Source organism: Trachemys scripta, chromosome 10 (genome assembly GCF_013100865.1).
Source record: "Trachemys scripta elegans isolate TJP31775 chromosome 10, CAS_Tse_1.0, whole genome shotgun sequence".
Classification (NCBI taxonomy): Eukaryota; Metazoa; Chordata; order Testudines; family Emydidae; genus Trachemys; species Trachemys scripta.
In genome coordinates, this window is record NC_048307.1 from 12,044,893 (window position 1) to 12,069,549 (window position 24,657).

General features: G+C 46.8%; 2 protein-coding genes across 9 annotated transcripts in view; one reads left to right on the plus strand and one right to left on the minus strand.

Moving 5' to 3' along the window:
• MAFK (MAF bZIP transcription factor K) lies at positions 1–17,005 on the minus strand. 5 transcript variants are annotated; one of them, XM_034783041.1, is made up of 4 exons: positions 16,499–16,805; positions 8,650–15,194; positions 5,914–5,993; positions 1–4,742 (listed from the first exon to the last, which is right to left on the minus strand). In XM_034783041.1, the coding sequence occupies exons 3-4, from the start codon at positions 5,947–5,949 to the stop codon at positions 4,308–4,310; spliced, it is 471 nt and encodes a 156-aa protein (XP_034638932.1). In that variant the 5' UTR covers positions 5,950–5,993; positions 8,650–15,194; positions 16,499–16,805; the 3' UTR covers positions 1–4,307. The 5 variants fall into 5 exon arrangements, with proteins under 5 accessions (XP_034638932.1, XP_034638929.1, XP_034638931.1 ...); XM_034783038.1 differs by lacking the exons at positions 8,650–15,194; positions 16,499–16,805 and adding an exon at positions 16,818–17,005; XM_034783040.1 differs by lacking the exon at positions 16,499–16,805 and having other exon boundaries at positions 8,650–16,302.
• The window catches only part of LOC117883591 (lysosomal alpha-glucosidase-like), a 25,575-nt gene continuing 14,276 nt past the window's right edge, over positions 13,359–24,657 (plus strand). The window contains exons 1-3 of one of the 4 annotated variants that reach the window (XM_034783033.1): positions 13,359–13,468; positions 23,492–24,032; positions 24,349–24,494. In XM_034783033.1, the coding sequence (XP_034638924.1) occupies positions 23,502–24,032; positions 24,349–24,494 (677 nt within the window). In that variant the 5' untranslated portion in view covers positions 13,359–13,468; positions 23,492–23,501. Of the gene's footprint in view, positions 13,469–16,958; positions 17,104–17,578; positions 17,692–21,795; positions 21,905–23,491; positions 24,033–24,348; positions 24,495–24,657 lie in introns of those variants that run through there. The other 3 variants (XM_034783035.1, XM_034783036.1, XM_034783034.1) reach the window with 3 other exon arrangements.

Genomic DNA, 24,657 nt, shown 5'->3' on the forward strand with positions numbered 1-24,657 from the left:
AACCAGAAAATGCTTTATTGGAAAGGTACAAAAAACCAGTCACTGCAGCTAAATTTACAGCAATAAATTACGTTGTGGCTGTCAAGAGAAAGTGATGGACACATACACAGGGCTATACGCCTTACAAACAGGAATCCACATTACTCGGTATATCAATAATTTATTTTATAATAAAAAAAGCAGCACAAAAATAAATATTGAAATGAAATTACTGAATGACCACGGAGGATAGCATGAGTTGGTGATAAAAACTTAACAGAAGATCTACCATTAAAAAAAAAAGAAAAAAAAAATGAAAGCAAAAGATCCACCATCTACGGAAACACCCCAGCAGACTGGAATACAGATGACAAAGGAAAACAAACCCACATTACAAAAGTTTTTTTTCTTTAAATGAAAACAATCATGACAAAGTTTAAATGATCTGAGAGAGAAAAAATGCCTCCTCCTCCTTGGGCTTTGAGTCGCACAGTAGCTTGAATGCCCCACGATCCCAGCAATACATAAACTTGCCACTCACTCTCCCGTCCCACCCATTATTCATTTTGCCTGCCGCCCTCCCTCACTTGTCCCAGAGAGATGTGGCATTACAAAACACGTTATATGTTGTTTCCTCAGGCAGAGGATATAGTTAGGCAAGGTCAGAGACACTAACTTGCTTCAAAGGGCTCTGAAGCTTCCCTAGAGGGAAACTATTCCCAGTCAGGAGCACAACAAATGCACATACAGGAGCACAGAGAAGCCCCTGATAAGAAGGACCTGTTATTGCCCCATGTAAACATCCCACAATGCCCCAATTGTGGGTCAGGGGACATACCGCTGGCTGCTTCTAATGTCCCCACCTTCATACCGTGGTTCCTATGCACAGGGTGGGTATCAGAGGAAAATGCTGGGCCTGGGGTTCAGAAGTGGAGCCTAATCCTCATGAAATTAAGACTCATTGCTTCCCTCTAGCGGTGGTGTGACAAGATAAGAGGGGGGAGAAAGGAGCCCTAGTTACTGCAGTAAGGAGAGACAAGAGGGAGTGGGAGGAGGGTTGGAAGAGAGATAAGCACTCCTTTTCAAAAGGGCTCCCCTAGTGATTCTGCAAGCAGTGGCCCAATTCCCCTCATTGGCTTTTGCCCTGGGCATCAGATTTGCAAGTGCAGGACGGAACAGAAACAAACCCCAGAGGAAGAAGGGAGAGGGAGTTGTCTCTCCAATGTGGTGAGCAGCTTTCAGATTGTTCCTCCCTCTGTATTACCTTGCAATTCTGATCCACCAGTTGAAGTTAGCCAGCATGCCTCCTTTCCCCCCAAATCACCACCCAAGGAGCCCTGGACTGGCAATTTCTTTTAGTAAAGATTTACAGTATCAAACTTGGAAAAAAAAATTACGAAAAATCTATATGATAAAATGTATATAATATATTTATATATATATATATTTATTTCTCTTTTTAAATATTTCCACGTGGTCCTTATGGATATCCAATATGGATTACCTACCATGGTTATGGTATCAACAGCTTTAATAACACCCAGGCCTCATTCTTGATTGAGTAATCAGAGACTACGCGCCTTCTAGCACTAAACCAGCAATCACTTGGACAAGCCTTTGGCACATTTCCGAGAACTGGAAAATGCTCGGCCACAATGGAAGTACTAGTAAAGAACTCAGATCTATTCCTCATCTCATTCCAACAGCAACTGAACCCCACCGAATTATGTTTAAATTCCCATTACTCTCCTGTCTAGTTGATCTCATTTCCTTGGTGCAGTGAAGGATTCCCCAGGTGGAGGGGGTGGTCTTATCTGTTCAGGAATGTGAAGACTTTCATGGAGCTATTTTAGAAATGGGGAACATTCAGTCATTTCCAAGTCCACTGGATATTTTTCTGTTTCTCTTTTAAAGTCCCAACAGTGCTAGGAATCTAGACATTGCCTGTGTTAATGGTTGCACCTCAGAGATCTGGGAAGATTTCCAAGTACTTTTGAGTTACAGAACATGAAAAGGAATTAAGGTCTTCTCTTCCTCAGCTTCTGCTGGGGGAGCCAATAACTGGTACTGATACGCAGGACATCAATCTGCCTGTTAGGAGATGGTAAGGAAGTGGAGGAGAAGTGGAGCTAAATACCTCCAAACTATATTTGTTGGTAACTTCCTGTTTGCCTCCTCCAGGAGGAGATGAATCTGGTGGGGTAAAAGCCATCAAGGAAGCATTACTCTTACACATCCTATGGCTCAGGAAAGTCATCAGTGTAGAGGTTTAGGACTGAATGAGAACCAGGTTCTGCCTCTCCAACTACTTGACTTAAGTACCTTCTTGGGAAACCAAGAGACTCCAGTGACTGGGAAAAAGTGAGCCAACAACAACTTGTGTTTGTCTTTAGAAGAAAGACAGGGCTTCACTAAACTTGTGCATTCTTCTTGCAATTCAAGACACAAGATAACTTCACAAACAATATCCTACACTGGCCTAGGATGCTAATTTTCTGTCCTCTTCAATGACAGGAGCATCTTCCTTTATCCTTTTCAGTTAAACTAGACCACCAGTCATTCTTCTCCATCTTCTCCTTTGTACCTTACTCTGGAACACCAGTCTACCAAACTCTTCTGAATATGAACATTAGCCATCTCCTCCAGTCATCTTGAACTTCAGGAATCTCAACCTCTTCTCACCTGCTTTAGAGCAGGCATCTGACAGCCCACAAATCTTTGACCTACTCTGGAACACCAGGCAATCCCTTTTCTTTCCTACTTCAAACACACAAACATGAACATAGCTATTTTTACTCAGACCTGGAAACTTAGAATGTCTTTTCAGTCCTGTTAAAGAATAGACTCTTCTCCCTTTGGCTTTCCCTTTCCTGCCCACTGCTGAGCCACGGTTACCTCTTCCCAACTATCCTTCAGAACCATAAGCCCTACTTATCGACCCCAATTTTACCATCCCCCAAAAGCCACCGATTCCAATCCTGCCCTCCATTCATCTCTAGGGATAATTCACATCCCCAAGAAATGTTGAGTTTCAGGATTGTTGTCAGACAGGTTCTCTCAACCCTCTCAACACAAAACACTATAGGTTTTTCTACTCTTTGGAACCCAGCTTTAATGACTGAGATTGGGTTAAGAATCTTTCTTCCCTTTTTCAGCTTCCACCCAGCATCCCATACCCTATCTCTTGTTGGCAAAGATCAGTGTACATGGCCCCTTAGGTTGGGATGGCCACTGTTCTAACAGGCAAAGGCCTTAACCACCACTACCTCTGTTATCCAGGAGTTTCTGCTGGCTTTGATCTTCTTGCACATACACTATCGGCCCTCTTTTTACTTCAGTGCTTTTAACACATCTTTCTAACATGCTCTACATAAACACCTTTTCACAGTGCTGATTTCCAGGACAACAACTTCCCACCATGGCAACCAATTCTGCCTCAGGCCAGTAATACTTCTAGTATTTCTCTCTATGCCCCGCAACATACCTCCCTTCTTGAATTTTACTGTGCCTTCCTCCCTTGAGCTTCAAGGAACCCTGAATAAGCCACTTTTACAAACCTGTGGATCATCTGGAAGAAATAAACTGCATAAATATACCCAATTTACAGGCACATCTTGGGGAAGGAGCTCTTGGTAGACTTGGCTTTGTATAAGGGAGGCTGCAATTTAGCTTTATAGGCCACACAGGTATGGGGTGTATTAAAACATGTAAACTGGTAACCGGTATGGGCTGAAGACAGGAAGGTTTTTCCTAACTGGTGTGGTCTGACCCAAACATATTCCCTCTCTGTATGACCAACCCTCCTCTCCTCCCCCCAGTGCATGGCGGAATGGACTCTGCTTCAGAGTTTATTTCTCTGCCACTGCTATGACAGTGGAACGTGGTGGTGGGGTGAGGTAACTTCTTAATGGGAGTTGGATGCCACTGAAGGAAACTCTTCTCTATACATTCATCTCACATGATTTCGACAGTCCATCTGTTACCTGGCTCTTGAACATTATTCACAAAGGCTCCTCCGGTATCTTCTCCCAATTGGGAAGCTGCCCACAGCCTAAAGGGGGTTGGGGAGGCAGGGGGAGGAGGAAGAGAAAGCTCATACTAGGTACAGAGCTCAAATCCCAGCCACAAGAGCTTCATGGAACCACTAAGTTCACAGAGGAGCAGCCAGTTACGTTCCCTTTGTAGATTTTTTTTTTTTTTTTTTTGCACTTTTGAAAGAGAAGGAATTGTTAAAATGCCAATTCTTGAAGTGACCAAGGACTCTGGAACGGTGCATAAGAGCCCTTTCCCCATCCCTCCGAAAGGCTGTAGTTCCCCCATCTAGGGCACTAGGATGCTGCTGAAAATGGCACAGAACTGGATGAGATTTCAGCTGATTTCACAATGGTGATGACACTAGTGGTGGCGACTTTGGTCGGGGTAATAGGCCCCCGTGCAACGGTACGAGCAAAGGTCTGCAATGCCTCGTACTTGGAGCGCAGGGCGTCCAGCTCTAGCTTCATGCTGCTGTTTTCTCGGGCCAGCTTCTCCACCTCTTGCTGCAGCTCAACCCGCTGCCTCTCCAGCTCCTCTTTCTGTGTCACACGCTTGATGCGGCAGCTGGCAGCATAGCCCCGGTTCTTGAGCGTGCGCCTCCGCTGCTTCAGGCGGATGACCTCTTCTTTCGTGAGACCTCTCAGGTGCTGGTTCAGCTCCCGGACGGACATTGACACGAGTTCATCGTCACTCAGCACTGGGGCGTTCTCTCCTGACTCCTCCTTTACCTACAAGTATCAATGTCATATAGATAACAGTCAACAACAACAACATGAACAGGTACTGAGCAGCCATCCTGGCTAAAGCAAGAAAGCAACTATGCTACCCTGCAGTAATGTAACTATATTCATATAGCGCCTCTCCGACAGAACGATTCCAAAGCACTTTACAGGCTACGCATGCCACAGAAATGCAGCCACCTCTGGGTGGTGCATGGCAGATATTTCGGCATAGTATCTTCAGGATACTACAAGGAGAATTTTAAGGAGACTGGAGTAAAATTGTTTGAGCTGAAACATGCCATGGGATCTTTATCGCAAGGGGTCAGGACCATAGCTTTTCATCTCATCTCCAGCAGCACAGTGCCTTGTGGGATTATGCTGAGGCATTGGTTCAGTACTGATCCAAAAGAAACACCACCACTTCCTGCATCTTGTGCATTTCTTTTCTGAAGGTCTCTCACCCACGTACTGTCCAAACCCAACAGTACTTAGCTCATAAGATCACATCCTGAAGTGGTAAGGCTGTAAGCCCATTTATTGGGCCACAGTACAGGGAGGTTAGATAGGGCAGACAGAGGAACTCTCCCTCTCTCAACCTTTAAGAGGTTATTTGTTTGGTCTCTAGCCACAGTTATTTGCAGAACTTTGAAGGGGTAAAAAGAACATTTACAGAGAACGCAGGACACCTGGAGGAGAGATCCAAGACACTAGAAGGGATTTCTAACAGGCTCATCAGCAAAATGTGCCATCAAAGCCATGAGGCAAGGGTGTCTATGAAGAGTTCACTGCCTACACAGATCTATAGGTAAGATATCTGCAAATCTGTGTCTTCCTTATCTAAGTGCATATGCCCTTAGTAGCAGCAATCTCTCACACCCGCATAACTGTCAATACACCTCAACCCCCACCTGTTTAGAAGTGTCTCCTTAATACCAACAGGGATACTCTAGTCTATGCACAATCCCAGAGACTCTGGTCTTCCCCCACATTATGTCAACAGTGTCCCCTATCCTTTCTTCACAAGTGCTTCCCAGCTGATACCAGAGAAGCATTCTGACACACTAATTTGCAAACAGAACCCTCAGAGAATAAATGGCTTTTGGCACTATTGGCGCGGCTCCTTGACCCATCCCATTTACCCAGAATCAGATCAGGCAGGCTCCCACCACAGCCTTACCTTTAATGCCTTGTTCGGTTTGGGATTAGTCGTCATAACCTGGGCACAGTCTCCTGGACAGAACTGGTCAGAAATTGCAACTGGAAAAAACAACACAACAAGATTTTCAAAGGGAATGGGGAAGGAAACAGACCCAACATTCAAGACATAGTGACCCATTCTCTACAGCACCATGCGACGTTTTGGGGCTATGTAACCACTCACTAACAAAAACCATCAGCCTTTAGGACCACCAAAAGGATTCAGAGAGGAGTGTCTTCCTTCAGCCACATATGGGAGGGTCTTTGTATTGCCAGCAAGTGCCACTTGTAAATACAGCTTGTTTGGGTTTTTTGAAGTTAAATGGGGCTCGTTTTAAATTCTTGATATTATTTTTGCTGAGAAAAAGTGCGAGGAAGTGGATCAATACTGGATTCCATCCTCAATTAGCAATTGTGCTGGCTACCATATACTACTGTGGCAATGTGCTATTTCATCTCTAAGGGCTAGAGGGGAGTTCAGTCTCCATGAGCCAGTCAGTTTTTGTGGAGGATTTTGAGATATACAGATCCAGCCGGTAGGGACTGGACTAAGACTATCAACTCATTTCACAAAAGACACGGAAAAGCCACCAGACAGTAACGTTGCCGCTGCTCCCCTCCCATTTTGGTCATTACTGACCTGGACTGTCTTTGAACCAGCAGCCTGGGGAAAAAAGGTATTCCATTACTAACCCTTAGCCACAGACACCGCAAATATATCACTTTTGAAAAAGCAGGCAAAACCGATTATTAAGACACAGGGCGAGTTTCTGTGCCTCCCGGTAGATCAGGACTGTTGCTTCACGTCTCACCCTAAGGCTGCAAGAAGTCACCTGTCTGATATTCCTAGAGGAGTATCCATTGACATAAAGAATGTCCTCTGCTGGGAAGCTGCCCTTCACTCTCACCTTCGCTGCTAACTTCTCCCCTTCAATCAGCACTTTAGAGAATCCGTCCAGGGGACCTTGTTCCAGAACCTTCACACCCACCAAGTTGGAGAGATGACATTGCCAGAGTGATTGTTCGTGATGTACCTACCACAGAAGAGGGCACTGCAGCTGTGATGTCACAGCATCTGCCTATACTTTCCCCAGCATCTTGGCTACACAAGCTGGGGAGGGTGCGAGGGCTCCAGCTCTGACACAGAGTCTGTCCCTCCCAAGGAGCGGCTGTAGTGGATTTCAAAGGCTGCAGTGGTGCTGGGTGACAGAACACACAGACTGTCTGGCGGGAGTTCTGCCCCCCTCCCCATCCCATTTCCACGTCTGCATCGTGTCACACATTCTAATCATTCATGAAAAATACAGCCAAAGCATCCCAAGCATGATTCCCTTCTGATAGTTGCCATGGTGACCTTGGGAAAGTAGCCAACCCTGAGCCAGTAACCATGGAAACAGAGAAGCCCAAAAGCAATAATGACTTCAGGTCATGTCTGTGCAAAGACATCATGAGGTCGTCAGAGAGTAAACAAACTCATTCATATCTGCAAACAACCCTGGAGGTGGGAGGTCCAAGGGCATATGAAAGTGGGATGCAGGGGGTGACAGGGAGTTGTGTGGGTAAAGGAGGCTGGCTCAGTTCAGGCTGCTTTTACTTTAATTGTACCAGTCAAGATACTTCATCATGTGACATGCACACAATTGAGGTAGAGGAAAGACAAAGAACAGAATCACAAAGTAAAGGCATTTCCCTGGATTGCAGAATGTTCTCAATAATGCACCTCATCTCTTTGTCAGCCTGAGACAGAGATGGTAGCTTTCCATCTCTCCATCTGCATGTCTCGCCCCCACCCGACTGCCTCCTATCACGCAGTACATGAGCCAGACCAGCGAGAGATGCTTCATGATGAATGGGCCACTTAAAGCGACTGGTACGCAGTGTCTTTTGTGCGGCACCACACAGGGTGGTGCATTGTGTCGTATGACACCCCATCCTCACAGCAGTGCCAGCTACCCTCACCTCCTCCCCGGCAGCAGGAGCAGACGCAGCTAAGTCCACTAAAATGCCATGGACAAACGGTCATTATTCACCACAGTCTAAGTAGCACAAACCCACCTGGGAGGGCACCTCACCACTTACTGAGGGGTATGGAGCTGGAGTCTGACCTCTCTTCTATGTGAAATACAAAACTTGCAGCACAACTAAGAAGCCTGAGACACACACAGACATCTGTCCAGACATCACTTCTCCCTCTTTGCAGTTCTCCTCTCCCTCACTTCCCAGTCACACTTGGTATTCACTAACTACGTCTAGGAGTATGTTCCTGCTCAAGTCAGAGGCACAAACACACATCATAAGCACAGACAGGAAGAAGAAAGGGCTCCTAGCCCTACTCAAACAGTCCCAATGAGTAAAAGGAGCAGCGAGTCGCCCGTGTATAAAGGAAACACACTGCAGCCCCCTCCCTTCATGTGCACACACACACACACACACACAGCCTCAGGCCTGGCAGTCAGTTGGTGCCATAGCTATGTAGTGAGTCACCAGCTGTTTACAGAGTTGGAGAGCTAGAGCTCAGATTCCCATAGACCCAGAAACCCTTCCTTCCTTCCCTCCGCATCCCCCCCACCCCTGCAGGGAAAGGGGCACACCACAGTCCTGCTGTCGGCACCTGGCCCACTGAAAACGGAAAAGGGAAGTCAAGAAAGGAAGGGGGGGGGAGAGAACATGACTCGGTCACACCCACCGATTACACAAAAAGGCTTTTGATCCTCACCCAGTGAGTCTTCAAAGCACTTTCTACACCAGTCGATGGAAAAACTGAACACTCCGCTGGCTGCTCAGAGAGGGGAAGAAATGTGGAATATTGTGGAAAGCAAGTGCTGAGGGTGGAGACTCCCTCGGGGGTCACTGTCGGGGGTAATCTGCCACCCAAAGTAACTCTGCTTATTTTTAAAAGCCTCCTGCGACTCTGTGTGATGAACCCCCCTTCTGGTCACCTGTTGCTTTGTGCTCTGATGTCTGCTGAAGGGATGTCTATTTACATTCCACACTGCTCAGAGGAAGGTCCTAGACTCCTCCATGTTTGGTGCCAGACCAGGCACACAACAATTTAACAAGGGCCCAGGTTGTTACAAGTGTTATAGAAATTAGAGGTGTAGAAGCTCTAACATGCCATCCTTCATAGCTGGGGGTCAGTATTAACACAGGATGCCTCCTATTCATTAAATAAATGGCAGCCTGGCTTATAAATCGGTATATTCTAGAAGAAACCAGCATGTCCTCTGAAGTCTTTTAGGATCAGCTCCCATTATAGGGGTCCAGGCACAAAGACAGGCAGAACACCAGAGTCACTAGTGGGATTAAGATGAAGGGCTGGGGGTGGGGAGAACTCAATACACAGGTGGTGGTCACTAAATCAGCTGTAAATAATGAGCAAAATCAGCATCTGGAAGAAGACCCCATGCAGGAATTTGGTTCTTGCATAAGCATCGATTCTCAAATACTGGTTTACGCACAGACACTGGAGTGAAGGTCCACTGCTATTTGAGAACAGACTCCTACTCTAGAGTTTAATATAATACTGTTAAAACCACCAAGATAAGATCACTCAAGTGACTGAATATCCCATGATAAATTTATTTTATGCCGTGGATCATCATGTGGTGTGGTCTGAGCAAGACTTAGTACCATGAATTTGGTTGTAATCCTGACAGACAATTATGCAGTCTTAGGCCTTGAGCAAGTTACTTAACTTCTGACTCAATGTCCCCTGCTGTAAGGTGGGGATAAAAATACTTACACAGTTGGTGCTGTTTATGACTATCCATTTACCACCTACAAGTGGTTAAATATACTACAGTATGTGACATTTCCTGTACACAGACTGCAAAAAAACAGAAAACCCCTAAGTAAAAAGGTACACAGTGCTGCAAACATTCAATTTTTAATGGTGCCCAGTGCACATACCTTATAGGGGTGCCTGCAAGGCTCTATATAAATGTGTGATCTTATTACTATAAAGATTTTCTTTACCTATTCCTTGTTAACAGCATTTGCAGCCTCATGTCTAAAGCTAGACTGCAAGCTTTTTGGAGCAGGGACTATGTTACTTTTATTCTGTAAGCCACATGGCACATTGCTGAGCGATAGATAAATAAGTATTATTATGCCCCGGTAAAGGAACAAGTGTTTCTATAAGGTTGTGTTTCCCATTTATATTTAAAACAAGTGTTTTTATTGGAAGGATACAAAGAACCCTAGTGCTAGTGTTTTTATAAGGTTATCTGACACCACTTCTGTCCAGGGTCGGATTTACACCTTATGTGCTCCTAGGCAGAGCATCTTCAGCGCCCCCCGCCTACAGCTGACCTTCGTCTGGCACACAGTTTTAGAGAGGTAAGTTGCCCCCAGAATGCCTGCGCCCTTAGGCATGTGCCTTCTGTGCCTAATTGGAAATCCAGTCCTGCTTCTGTCAACACCCTTGCAGTTGACCCCCAGATGGCTCCTATCTGACTTATAGCATCCTCATGAGAATTTGAAGCGCTCTGCTTATTCAGCCCAGGACCACAAGTTTGATGGTTTCAGTTTGGCACATACAGCACTACCCACTATTTTGTTTTGGGGCTCTCCTCTTCCCCACCCACTCAACCAAGACAATCCTTACTAGTGGGATGAGGTGGGGCAGCACTGCTGTGTGAGAAGAAAAGAGCACAGCAGAGGAGATCAGAATTTGGTTTTAGTAGCACTTTTCACACTCCAGTGCTCCCAAAGCACTTTACAGAGGGCAGTGTTAGATACCAGCAGCCACTGTGTAGCTAACAGCAGCCACGGGTGCACTTGTTTGTAGTTCATACACAGCCTTGGATGTTAAAACTGATTTTACTACAAAAGGAAACATTGGCAAGGACATAAATGATCCAGTAGGAAGCACCACAGTTCTTTAGCTTCCATTCACACATGAAGCAGCATGTACAGTAACCTGAGACTATATGACCATCTCCCCAAGCAAGCCTGCAACAACTTTTCCCCTCCTAAGGAGCAGACAGAGGAGGGCAGTTTAAGCAGGAAGGAATTCTCAATTTTATCTGACTATTAATCATCAATAGTCTCAATTAAGCATAGAAGATTATGCTAGGAATACACCCTGTCCAGCCATACTAAAATCCAGCTAGATCATTTCCAATGAAATTGTTCTGTCACTTACCCAAACTTTCTGTTTATCCACAAGCTATTTTCAATTCTTGGTACCCTTCTTCCTGCTTCTGCCTGTAAGTTTCCTTTAAGATTTAAAAGGCTGGCTCCTTGGAGCTGGAGTGTGGCTGGTCACCATGAATGAGTAATCCATAGCCAACAGCCTACCCTTATGTCAGAGGCCAGACAGACTGCCCTGGCTGCTGCTGTGAGAAACGGAATAGCCACGCTATTCCTGGCCCCTGCAGAGCATTTCAATTTGACAACTGTTCTCATCCGGTGAGAAGCGCACACTTACCCAATCCCTATCGTCACACCTCCACGTGCCATACGTGAGACACCTGCAAGACGGTCAAGTCAGTTAACCATGCCTACAAAGCTGGCACATGACACGTCCACCAAGGAGGACATCAGGTCTGACAGATGAGGGAACGGCAGATGCTTAAACCCTAAGCTCTGTGCTTCTGTCCCTTGGAGACACAGCATGGATTCCCAAGACACTGCAGTGTGGAATGCAGAGAATATCTTCCCTTCCATCATTCACAAGTCCTCCTCCTGCTCTAACAATCCTCACACACACTGAGAAGCAGACTGACACTTGTCATTCATCTGTAACAGAGAAGGGGGGAAGGATACCCCAATGATGTGAATCACACAGAGAGCAAGCATACGTGAGGCAATAACTTCTACGTGAATGGAGAGAAGACACAGAGGAGGGGTGAGTCACCGTGTGTACTGTTCTAGAGAGAAGCTATACACAGAACACTCACCCAGCTAGCCAGCTTTCCAATTCTCTTATGGATCAGAACCAGCATCCAGCAGCAAAGAACAGATTCAGAAACCTTCGGACTGAATCAGAATGCTGTCAGGACAGGACTCTGAGGCTCTCTCTGGGGAAGCCTGGACAGGGATCAGACAGTCTTCAGTGGTTTAGTAAACAACCGAGTCAGATGCTGCAGAGCCCTTGTGGTTACAGAGCAGAGGATTCAGGGGATCATGAGTGCATGCCTGTGGGTCACACTACAGAGACCTTGGAGTTTCAGGAAGGGGAGACTGGGAGCTACTGAGGTCTGATGTACTGCAGACAGCTTCTGATATAGAGAGGGTACAGAGCTCTGATCTCATGTGCATTTATAAAATCTAGTGATAAACAATGTTATACTAATATCAGTTAAATCTCACACCAGCTCCAGTGGCAAATAAAGATTCCATTTTACAGACACTGAAACTGAGGCCCTGCACAGTGAAGTGATTTGCACATAGCCACACTGGGATTTAATGGCAGAACTGGGATTAGGATTTATGAATTCATAGCTCTTAGTTATCCTATGCTCCAACTATTATATCCCATCTTTCTCAGCTTATATAGTTATTAAGGAGGAAAGAGAACAGGACTGTTATGCAGTGTCCCAGATGTTGCAAGCCAGTGGAATTTGCCACAGATCTACCCCTTGCTTCAGAACCACGCAGCAGGATCATTGCTTCCATTACGGAGAGTTTCTAGGCTTTACAGTCACAAGAATATCGTCCAAACATGAACCAATGGAGTATTACCTGCCTGAGTCTTTAGACAGCCTGAAACAATAGCTCAGCAAAAAGTGTGAGAGGCTTGTTCATCTCAATAGGGTGCTGAGCTTGGGATTTCTTGAGAACGTAGAGCGTTAGCACTGTTCCAGTATTTCACAGCTAGACGCCTGCTAAAAGTACGGTGTGTTTGTGGGATAAAAAACTGCACACCATGCCACCTCAGCAGCCAAAGCCCCAGGCGTCCCACCTCCAGTTCTCAAACCTCCAATATAGTTGCATGTTTTCAACAGAGCACCTGAACACTGACCAACCGGTCGTTTACAGTTAATTCAATAAAGACATAGACATTACAAAATGTCTAAGACTTCCAATCTGTTTCAGAAACAATGGAGACTAAGGCACCGAAATTAGGGAAACTTGCAAAGTGCACGGCCTTCAGATACTAGAAACTGAGTTTGCGGATTTCTGCTTCCATATTTTTTAGACGCTGTACTTTTGCAGTGGGGTCTGAGTTAACCCTAATGTTTCAAAGAACATTTAACACAATTAAGCTAAAGTGTGAGTGCAAAGCCCTGACAAATTTTGCCAAGTGTCCTGCTAATGGGATTCAGCACAGCCCCTGCACTCTGTAACCATATCCTCATTAATAATTATCCTCCCCATTCTCTCTGAGAGTCTCTTAGGTACAAACAGGGTTAATTTTCCCTCCCCCTTGGTCCTGCCTATTCTATGCACTGTCATTGGATCATAAAAGTGTCCATCACGTTTAGGCAGAGACGAGAGGAGGCAGGCTTCTCTGCATCAGTTTACACACGGAAGGGGAGAGAAAGAGACCAGGCGACACAAGCACGCTCCATCAGTGCGAAAGCAGCAAGGTAAATAAATTAAATACTAAACCATGGCAGCTGTATAACCGAACATACTGGCTGGGCTGGTGTTGGGAGCAGGGCTGCACCTTTTCCAAAGACACAAGGCCCCAAATCCCACAAAATGGGATGCAGTTTTCCACTGTGTGGGACAGGAGCATTTGCTCACTACCTCTCTGTTCTTCTTCCCACACCCAGCTTTGCTCTAGTGAGGAGCTACCCAGGGGGCAGACAGGTCAAGACAGTTAATGGAGCCCTTTCCATTTTCTACAAAGCCCCTTTGCCCAAAAGCGTTTGTTCACAATTTGAGATTTCATGGCCTGTTTTCTGCTGGGATCCCAGAACAGGGCCCCTCCTCCACTGAGCAACACACAGAGGAATGGGTGTGTGTGTGTGGGAAATAGAGAAACGGCCCTTTGCAGCAGCAACAGCTCTCTCTAAAGTTGACTATGAAATGTTTTTTAAGGTTTAGACACACCTCCATTCCCCCTCCTTTGTCTCCCCCAGCGGGGATGTTTCTCTAGCTTGTGCTATCTCCTTCCCTGCCTGAAGAAGATAGAGGAATAAGGTTTCCCCACCCTTATCTCAGTCTGAAAATCCAAAGTGATCCGTATCCTGCACAGTCACCAGGCAAATCTACCCGCAGAGCAGACGCTCTGAATGTTAAAGCCCCCTCCCCCCCCACTTTTCATGAAGGGTGTGGTCTCTGAACTGCTGGAGACCCATCTGACCATTTTCAGATGTTTCCCCCTTCCAGGGGTAGCCCCTCCTCACCTGAGACTATTCACACCTCTATGTATCTAAAGAAGGTTTGTGGGGTTTGTCAATAAGCATCTCCTTCCCCTCAGAAGGGAAACATTTTGCCTCCTCAGAATTCCCATTCTCAGCCAGTCTAGGAAAAGAGTGGACCAGGAAACCAAACCTGCATTTCTCACATCAGCACAGAATGTTACGGTTAGTCCAGAAAAACTCTTTTCTACGCAAACTAGTGTATTTTGTAGGGAGGATAAAGGCCACTGAGATGCAAACTGCCAGTAGTAGGGATGCCTGCTTATCAGTGTTTCCAGAACCTCAGTGCTCCCCTCAGAACTGTGGACCCATACTGATTTTATCCAGAATTCTCAAGGCTCTCTTTACACTTCAAAGTCAGTCATATTTAGAACTCCGAGTCACAGGGCACAGGTTTGCTAGAACTGTTTTCAAGAACCATTCAAAACTAGACACAATCTGTACGCTTGTCCTATAGCGCAAGCTAATGAGAACCACCACTACGATGTGGGTTCAGGGTCCCCTCCTCCACCATCTTATGCTTTTGGCCTTCCCAGTGATAGAAAACATGCCAATGTCTGTAGCAAGGACTGGTGGCCGTTCTGATTCAAAATGCAAGGCATCTTACGTTACCAAGACCATGTTTAAACCAGGAGGCTCTTTCAGTCTCATGGGTGGCCATGTGGAGCAGGTGATTAAGCAACATGTGCCTTACACAGGGTTTCAACACCCCAGGATGTCATATGAAGGTGTGTCCATTTGTCATGGCTAACACAATGCAAAGAATTACAAAAAAAAAAATCTAGGGATATGCAATTTCCTTTAATGTCATAGTAGAAGGGTTTGCAGGAGCGTCTGAATTCTAGCAGTCGCCCTTCCTCAGGTACTTGCTGTGTGCCACCAACATGCATGCATACAGATGCCTCTGCATGTTATTCGAATGCTTGCTGATGGGGCTGCATGGATTCTTTAAGGGGACAGAATAAAATCATTCAGAGAGGAGCTATGCACAAATGCTAAATTCAGAAAAAGCATCACAACTTGGAGACGTTACACCGGCAGCGCTATCTAAATTCAGAAGGATTTAACTGAAAAGTTGCTTTGCTGAATCATACAGCTTGCTAACACTACAGCTTGTTCTAGTGGATGCAATCCTTCCAGCCCAACTATTAACTCCTTTCAGGCTATCCATGTTCACTCTGGCTATGTCTACACTGAGCACCTTACAATGGCAGGTACACAGTGTAGCCGCTCTTTGTCGCCAGGAGGGAGCTCTCCGGAGGACAGGATAAAACCATCACCAATGAGGGGTGGTAGTGTGGTCGGCGGGAGACATTCTCCCTCTGACAAACCGTTTTCTCCACACTGGTGCTTTTCACACCCCTGAGCGACAAAAGTTTTAATGCTGAAAGTGCAGTGTAGACATAGCCTCACTCCCAACCACCATCCCTCTCTACTCTCCTTCATGCCTGCCCAGGCTCGCTCGCTCTCTCTCTCCCCCATTCCATACTGGAGAGGATAGGCAGAGGATTGGGGTCTCTGGCTTAGTTAATGCCCATACCTCCTCTCAACTCAAGCCTCCTGTCCCAATGTCCCTTTGGCTAGGCACCCTCTCCTCAGTTAAAAGACCATTCCAGACTCCGCTATTCATCTTGCCTGAAACTCTGGTCCTAAGACCCTCCCAACCTTTCTGATCCATTACGTTTACCTCTCCTCTCTGCTCAGATTTCCTGCTCCAATGCGCCATTGACAGAGTCCCACCAGGAGAGTGCTAATCCCATATACTTCTGCACTCTTCTCCCCAAGACCCTTATGCCATCTGCAGTGTATGAGCCATTCCTGCCCCTCAGATCCCTGGTGTTCCTTGTACCTCTCCACAGTCACTCAGCTTAATCTCTGGTCTTCTCCTCTCACCTCCTATCCCCAAGAGATGTGGGCAGCATCCCCGACTCCTCACCAAGCCTCCTTATTAATGGCCCAGATCCTACTTCTCTCCCTCATGCCACACTCCAGGCACCCAGCCCCTCTAGTTCCTGCTTCTCATCCCAATGCCAAGCCTGCCAGCTCCGCTTCTCGCACCCCGCCCTGAGCCCCAGTGCCCTCTGATCAGAACCACCCCGGCTCCCGCCCCTCACCGCGCAGCCTGGGCGCCCCATGGCAGTGCCCCACACCGCTCCCTGCCCCCCCGCGCGGGCCAGACCCCGCCCCCCCCCCCCCGTTAGCCCCCTCCCCCCCCCGATTTGCCATTCTCCGAGCCGCAGCGCCCCCCACCTGCTCCTCAGCCCGCCCAGCCGCCCGCCGGCGCCGAGCGCGTGGTGGGGCCCCCGTCCGGGGCAGCCACGTGTGTGAGCACCGCCCCCCCTCCCGGCGCGGAGCCGGCCGCGGCATCACCCCCCGGTCCAGTCCGGTCCGGTCCGGTCGGGGGTGGACACCACGTGTCCCACGCGATGGTGACTCAGCAAATTTCCAGCCCCTGCTACAAGGTGCCCGGCCCCTCCTTGCCCGGCTCCGCGCGGGCCGGGCCGGGCCGGACCCTGCCCCACCCCGCCGGGCCGGACCCGACTGCCGCACCCCGGGGGCTGCGTCTTACCTGGGCCTGTCAGGAGCGCGCGGGGGGGAGGTGGCGGCGGAGGCGGGGACGCGCGCGGCGCGGGGGAATAGTGGCGGGGACGCGCTTCTCAGCCTCCCTCTCTGTGTGTGTGCGAGTCCCGGGAACAACAACAAGCGCGGGCCCCCCCCCGCCCCGGAGCCGACCAACCAGGGGCCGGGCCGCTTCCGGGATCGCGCATCACTCCTCGCGTCACGTGGCCACGCCCTCTCGTCATAGCGCGTCATCTGGTCACGCCCACCGTGTTCATTCATGGAGCGCAGACACGGTAGGGGGAGGAGGCGGCGGGGGCGCACAGGGAAGGGGCCGGAGGATCCGGGAGTGGCGGGGCAAGAGGATGGGGGCGGGGCCGGGGCCGGGCCGGAGGAGGAGGTGGTGCAGTTGGTACAGGAGGGGCAGTGGAGACAGGAGAGTGGGGAGGGGCATCCGTCCTTCCCGTAGTAGTGTGGGGCATAGTGAGTGTGCTGTTTGACTACCCAACTTCTATCTTGGATTGCTCACCCCCATGAGCAACATCCCTGACTCTCTACACACCCCTCACTGCTGAGGTGCAGCCACCTCTGGGGTGGGGGGTTGCAGCTTTACAGGGTGGTCAGAGACAAGCAATTGCTTCAAACTCTGTCTTGTACAAAAAAATGCCCTGGGCACCCTAACGTTCTGGCAGAACCCAGGTATATAAGGTCTTGCTGAAAAGTCCCCCCACAGTAAACTGCAGGGTGCCTGCTCTACCTAACTTCTTGCAGACTCCAGGGAGCTTGGGACATTTCAGATGCAACGTTTAGAGTGTTGATCATCATCCCCTTTGGCAGCCTAGAGGGGCTGTGTTCAAGATAGCTTTAGGGGCACGACAGGGTAGGTAAGTGGTGCCAAAGGGAGGTGACAATTTCAAGAATCTAGGATACACCTGCACAGCAGTATTGGGCTTCTGTAAAATGTTTAGGAGCACTGTTCATTTCTAAAGTAGTGGCTGATTGTCATATGTTGTGAAGCTGTTCTCACCATCTCTTTTTCCACATTACCAATAATTGAGTTTACCTTCAGTATGGAGAAGGGGGTTCCCTTTAAATTATTCCCATCTGGGTTTTCCAATGCCTCTTGTCATCTATCTTTTAGACTGCAAGGTCCAGAGGGAACAGACTGTCTTTATTTTTGTGTTTTGTACAGCACCAAGCACCTAGTCAAATAATAATAATAATATCTTTCACCTCTTTTAGAATTCAGCAATTTTTCTTCCTTGCTTTTTAATAGAAGTTTCTCATATTATTTATATCTTGTGATGTACATTATATTTATATTTTTGGCAGTGGAATAGAAAATGGCTTTCAGTTTCAATTTTTTCTCAGTCACGTGGATTTCAAAGTACTTCTTCCTTGAGTTTCATTGTGACTTTAATGTAATGCCCCTAAAGTCCACAAGAGGAGAATGCAAGTGTCCAATTACCATATAACACTATATTTAGGCTTGGAAGGATTATATTTTTTATCAGTTAGTGTTGGTAAACATCGATATCATGGTACAAACACCGACAAAAAAAAAAATTCCACAAGTAATTGAAATGTACAGATAGGCAAAGGAAGAAAAATGCTGCTTGAGAATTTAGAGTTTGATTTAAGGATATTTACTTCATATAGTTTGACATTTGATGTTGACAATTTATGTTTTAATAGTTATAAAGCTTTAACTTTTTGAATGTCAGTGCTTACTGTCATTAGATAATTGTCTTACTCCGCCTGAATTTCCCACAACTGGGAAAATTTAAATTGATAAAATTTGAAACAAAAAGCATGAAACCCGCAATTTTGTGCTACTGTGAAAATTAAGCTAATAAAAAGATTTAAAAATGCTTAAAAATAAATATTGATATTATCAGTTGAAATTATATTAAAAACATTGAATTCTGTCAAGCCTAACTACGTATATATCAGACCGGAGTCTAGTAAGAGAAAATGAGATCTTAGTTTACATAGTTCTTAGAAAACTTTAAGTTCCCTCCTCTTATGTTCAACTACTGCAGCAGAGATAGACAAGATACAATCTGGGACAGCAATAATAGAAAGGGGTGAAATTTTACAATCGATTGTTTTCTTTATTTGCTGGAGTCAAGAGACTCTGAAATGCCAATGGTGGCCAGCAGGGTTAATCCAGTTATCCTGTAGCAATGTCATCAATATTGCCAATTCCTAGTGTTCAAAAAATTATAAATCAAGTCTCAGAAATCATGAGATTTTTAATATATAATAAATGTTGGGTTCTTTTGATTTGTCTTCAGCTTTTTGAACCGTTAAGATTCATGTTAAGTTTTTCTTTGTAACCATGAGGGCTAGAAACAGCTTTCATTTTAAGAAGCGAGAGTCTCATGTAGTCAATGACTTAAAGAACGAGGAATACTTGTGGCACCTTAGAGACTATTAAGCATGAATAAAGACTGGGAGTGGATGTGTCATTACACAAACTAAAAACGATTTCCCCATGCTAATTTCCCCTTACTGTTACTCACACCTTCTTGTCAACTGTTTGAAATGAGCCATCCTGATTATCACTACAAAAGTTTTTTTTCTCCTGCTGATAATAGTCCACCTTAATCGATTAGTTTCGTTAGAGTTGATATGGCAACCTCCATTTTTTCATGTTCTCTCTCTCTCTCTCTGTGTGTGTGTGTGTGTGTGTGTATATATATATAAAATCTTCCTACTGTATTTTCCACTGCATGCATCTGATGAAGTGGGCTTTAGCCCATGAAAGCTTATGCTCAAATAAATTTGTTAGTCTCTGAGGTGCCACAAGTACTCCTCGTTCTTTTTGCTGATACAGACTAACACGGCTACCACTCTGAAACCTGTCACCATGCAAGATCAATGACTTAAGAAGGTAGAGCTTTAAGGCTGCAGCTCAATAAAATCCTGAGATTTGGCAACACTGTGCCCTACCTGAACCTAATATCAACAACGGACTCAACCTTTGAGACCCCAATAGCAATACATCTACTTAGTTTTAGACCATGATGGAAATACTATGGACTGTTAACTAGAACAGTGGTTCTCAACCAGGGATCTGGAGCCCCCTAGGGGGCCGTGAGCAGGTTTCAGGGGGTGCAACCAAGCAGGGCCAGAATTAGACTCACTGTGGCCCAGGGCAGAAAGCAGAAGCCCCACCACCTGGGGCTGAAGCCCAGGGCCCTCAGCCCCGTCACTCAGGGCTGAAGCCGAAGCTTGAGCAATGTAGTTTTGTGTGGGGCCCTGTGGCAAGGGGCCCCAAGCAACTGCCTTGCTTGCTATCCCTTAACACTGGTGCTGGCTTTTGGATGCAGAAAAGCAGTTGTTGTGGCACGGGTGGGCCATGGAGTTTTTATTGCGTGTTGTGCGGGGCCTTAGAACAAAAAAGGCTGAGAACCCCTGAACTAGAACATAGGAAAGGCTGGGTGTTTTAAAACCAGACTTTCAGTCTGGCTCTGCACTTGGTCTTGTAACTATGTTTGAAACTGTCTGTCTGTCTAAGCTAGTGATATTAATCTTTTTCAACCTGTGGGCTAAACATATTATTTCAAAAAAGATCAAGGGGCTACAATCAATATTTTAAGCCAGACTTTTTGCTTTGTGCCACTCCCTTTGCGCAATCCAGGCGGTGCAAAGGAGCATTTGCAAGTTTCCCGTTGGGGATTCCTCTGGTGCAGAGCCAGTGTACCCAGCTCCTACATCTCCCCTCCTCACAGCCCTGTTTTAGGGGACATATTGAGAGCAGGGTGGGGAAATGGCTGGACCACACAGTGCTCTGGCTATCCCCCTGCTGATATGTGGTCCCTATGGAACCATAGTCAGGAAGTACAAGTTACAGCATCCCTAGGCTACTCTAACCTTTGCTGAGGCAGAAAAATCAGGGAGCTGGTTCTCAGCTTCTCCTCTTTCCCTCTCCTGGGTATCCCATGACTTTAAGAATCACATCCTTTTTGAACTGACTTAGCTAGGCTGGCTAAAGCTGCAGTACTGCTAAAATAAAGCTACTGTCTAACAGGATCAGTGCTGCTTTCTGTCAAACCTCACAAATTTACAAAGCGTGTTCGAAACCTGCAATAGACTAACTACCGTGCTACAGACCATGGTCCAAGGGCACACATACAGCTAAAGAGGTCTAAAGAGCCAACATACAGCTCGAGATGAGGGTTCAAAGGCAGGTTTTTAGTCATCTTTGTGCTCCCACATCATGGGGCCGTTGAGTGTTGGGTCATTCCCAGCCACAACATGGCCGATCTAAATTATGCTGACTTCCAGAGGCCTGTGGGTAGGGTGACCAGATGTCCTGATTTTATAGGGACAGTCCTGATTTTTTGATCTTTTTCTTATGTAGGCTCCTATTACCCTCCACCCCCATCCCAATTTTTCACATTTGCTGTCTGGTCACCATACCTGTGGGGCCATAATGACCAGCAAATTATGAGTTTTTAAATGAAACCTCACAAGGATGATTACAGTAGTGCGTGGGGTGTGGACACACACAGGTATATTCTGTCACAGTCTATATCTGTCTATCTTATTTATATAGGGGAGGCAGCAAGGTCCTATGGATAAGATGTTGAGCTAGGAGTCAGGAAACCTGGATTCTATTCCTGGTATTGTCACTCACTATGTGGCCTTGGGCAAGCCACGACTTTTCTGTGAAATGCGGATAATAATGCCTAGCCATTTTTGTAATGGGCTTTGAAATCCTTTCTAGAAGTTCCCACTGAACTCAGACAAGGGAAAAGCTCCTAATAAACTTTGGTATGACATAATTGATAAGAATATGGCTTTATTTCTACTGAATTATTTTTGTTTATATTCAAAGTTCTAATAATCTAACTTTCTTAGGTACCCAAGGCATGTACAGGAAGTTAGGACTCTTGCGCTGCTAATAGACTGAAGTGGTAGAAACCATGTGCAGGGCTTATTTTAGGAGGTTTATGGTACAGCAGGCATGAAGTGCTGCAAGCTGGGAGACCTCACTGTCTTCCTGAAACCACAATGTCAAGAGGAGACAGGTGTATGTAAGCTTCTTAGCTCTCACCGGATCAGAGGCGGGGAGAGCAAAATAGCTAAGTATGTTCAGCAGAGATTTCCAGAGAGAGAAATGGTGATCCAGTGCATTGGCAGGGGGGATTTTTAATACCAAATGTTCATAGTGATCCATTCAAATAACAATTTGGGGTCCTGTGTTCCACCAGCCTCCACTGAGGTGGCAGGCAAAGTCTGTTTGCACCTGTGAACCCCTGCGCTTATACATGTCCAGGGGCATTTGGTGCATGGATCAGGTTACAGCATTTTAGCAACCTGTTTGTTCATGCAAATATCTGCACGTGCAGCTGCAGAGTTTTGCATTGGCATATGACTGTATTAACGGAGTCAATAGACAAGGTGGCCCTGAGTGTCTTGGGGAATATGCATTAAATAAAGCTGCTTTGCTTTATGGGGCAGGGACTGTCTTTTATTATACGGTTGTACAGCACCTAGCAAACTGGGGCCCGACTTGATTGAGGCATCTTGGTGCTACTGCAGTGTATATATTAAATAAAATATTTGATTGTACATCAAGAAAAGTAATTTCTCCGTGCTTTTGTTTTGCCTGCAGAATGCAGATTTGGTGTGAGAAGTATTTGAATTAGTATATATGCATATCTACGGTTTAGAGAAATAATGGCTGTAGTTTAAGGTGTTGAAAGATCTCTCCCTTTCCTGCAGTGGCAGTAGCAGCTCAGAAAAGCCCTTTGTTTGCAAGGAGGCCCCAGAGAAGATGTTTGTATGCGAGATTTCCAAAATAGTTCTTTAGTCATTTATAATGGGATGGAGCTAAGGAACATTCCCTGCCCCAAAGATTTTACAATGTAAAGGTCCAGTACTCCAGGTGGCTGGAGATCCTCAATGCCAGTTGTTTTCAGTAAGAGTTGAGCATGCTCAGCACCTCACAAGGATCTCATGTGGCTCAGAAACCACAGCTGTGGTAGGGTGGGTGGAGCTGGGTTCAGCCCATATAACAGATCCTGGAAACATTATGGCTCCCTAAACTCACAAATAGCCGGAATATCTCTGGAGAGCACACATTGGAGTAACAGCTGCAACATCCTTAGAAAGGTGTGTGTGTGTGTGTGTGTATCTCCCGCCACTTCTCTGGCTTTGGTCTGTCAGCTTGTGCAGGAGGCTAGCTACCTCTGCTGGTAGTGCTCAAGGTGCTCCGTGAGAATGCAGACTTAAACAGCAGCTGTTCCTTGTACAATGTGTACGGGAGAGCTCTTGGTAGATTCTCCCAACCCTGTGAACCTGTGCAGGGCCTGGCCCTATATTAGGCAGAGCACTGAGCAGCAGATCAAGTAGGGCAGGGTCCTGTTTTCCACCTTCAAACCCGTTTCCAGAGTCAAGAGTTATTCTGTATTTTCTGCACAATGCAAGTATTACGGCAAAGGAACCAATGACCAGAGCTGCTGTGATTGTATGTTGCACTAACATTATTGTGAAAAACAGTGAGCAGGCAGCAAGACAAGGCAGGGAAATTCAACCTCAGGGCTATGGCATGGTCTGATATCGCTTATTCTTCATGATGATTATTCTCCTATGGAAGAATCTCCTCATCAGTAGGGTAGGATTTTCTCTGCCAGTTCCTTCATTTGGTGCTTATTCCCTCCCTCATTTTAGCACATGGAAGATGAAGTCCTACCAAAAGCTGGCAACAGACATCCCACAGCCTACAGAATCCTATGCTGAAGAAGAGAGCATTGATGGGAAGCCGCCCTGCCTTCGGAAGTTGTCCACTTGGTGGCTGGGTGTTGGCCTGCTGATGATTGTAGCTGGCCTGCTGAGTGGAGTCACCATGTGGATGCTCAGACAGGTGTCTGGGAGCCAGCATGGACAGACGCCCCTGGAGAAATGCAGCGCTGTCGCTGAGCCTCTCCGCTTTGACTGCTACCCTGAGAGGAACGTGGTGGTGACAAAAGAGCTCTGTGAGAGCAGGGGGTGCTGCTTTATTGAACGTGACCAGCCTTTGGGGAGCAGGAGCGGAGTGCCCTGGTGCTTTTACCCCCCTGACTTCCCCAGCTACACTCTGGAGAGCCTGAACCAGACTGCGCTGGGAATGGTGGGTTTGCTGAGGAGGAAGGTGAAGGCCTATTATCCCAGAGACATTGAGAGGCTGCAGCTGAGCGTGGAGTTTGAAACAGACACTCGGTTACACATCAAGGTGAGCTGCCTTCTCTGGTCTGTGTCCCTTCCCGCCAAGCCCTCCATGCCTAGAAGGGTCCCAGGTAGGGCCTCTCAGTCTGGCTAACTAAATCCCCTGGTTTCTGCTGGCTGACACTGGCCCCTGACAAGCAGTAGAACCCATCTTATGTCTCAGTCTAGGGTCCCATCATGTCAAGCCAGACACGGCAGCTGTATCCCCCTGGCACTAGCTGTTGCTGAGTTTAGCTTGCTGTCAGGTCGCCCCTCTGAGGCAATTAAACACTCCTTTGCCTCCTGCTTTGCTGTTTTTAAGACATGTTTTCTTCCTTTTGTAGATCACAGATTCCACAAGCCCTCGATTTGAAGTCCCCCTGGAGGTTCCTCGGGCAATGAAGAAAGCAGAGAATCCCGTATACAGCCTGGAGTTCTCCAAGGAGCCTTTTGGTCTGCTGCTGAGGCGGAGAGCCTCTGGCGCTGTGCTGTAAGAGTTCACCCTCCTCTTCTTTCTCTCCAACTTCAGCAGCTGACCCCGCCCGTTAGCTCCACCTGTGGGGGCACCACAGAGCCGAAGCTAGGAGGGAGGAGGGAACTGTCTCTCTCCTCTCCTAAGCCCAAGACTCCCACCTGCTTGGTTTATTCACCTG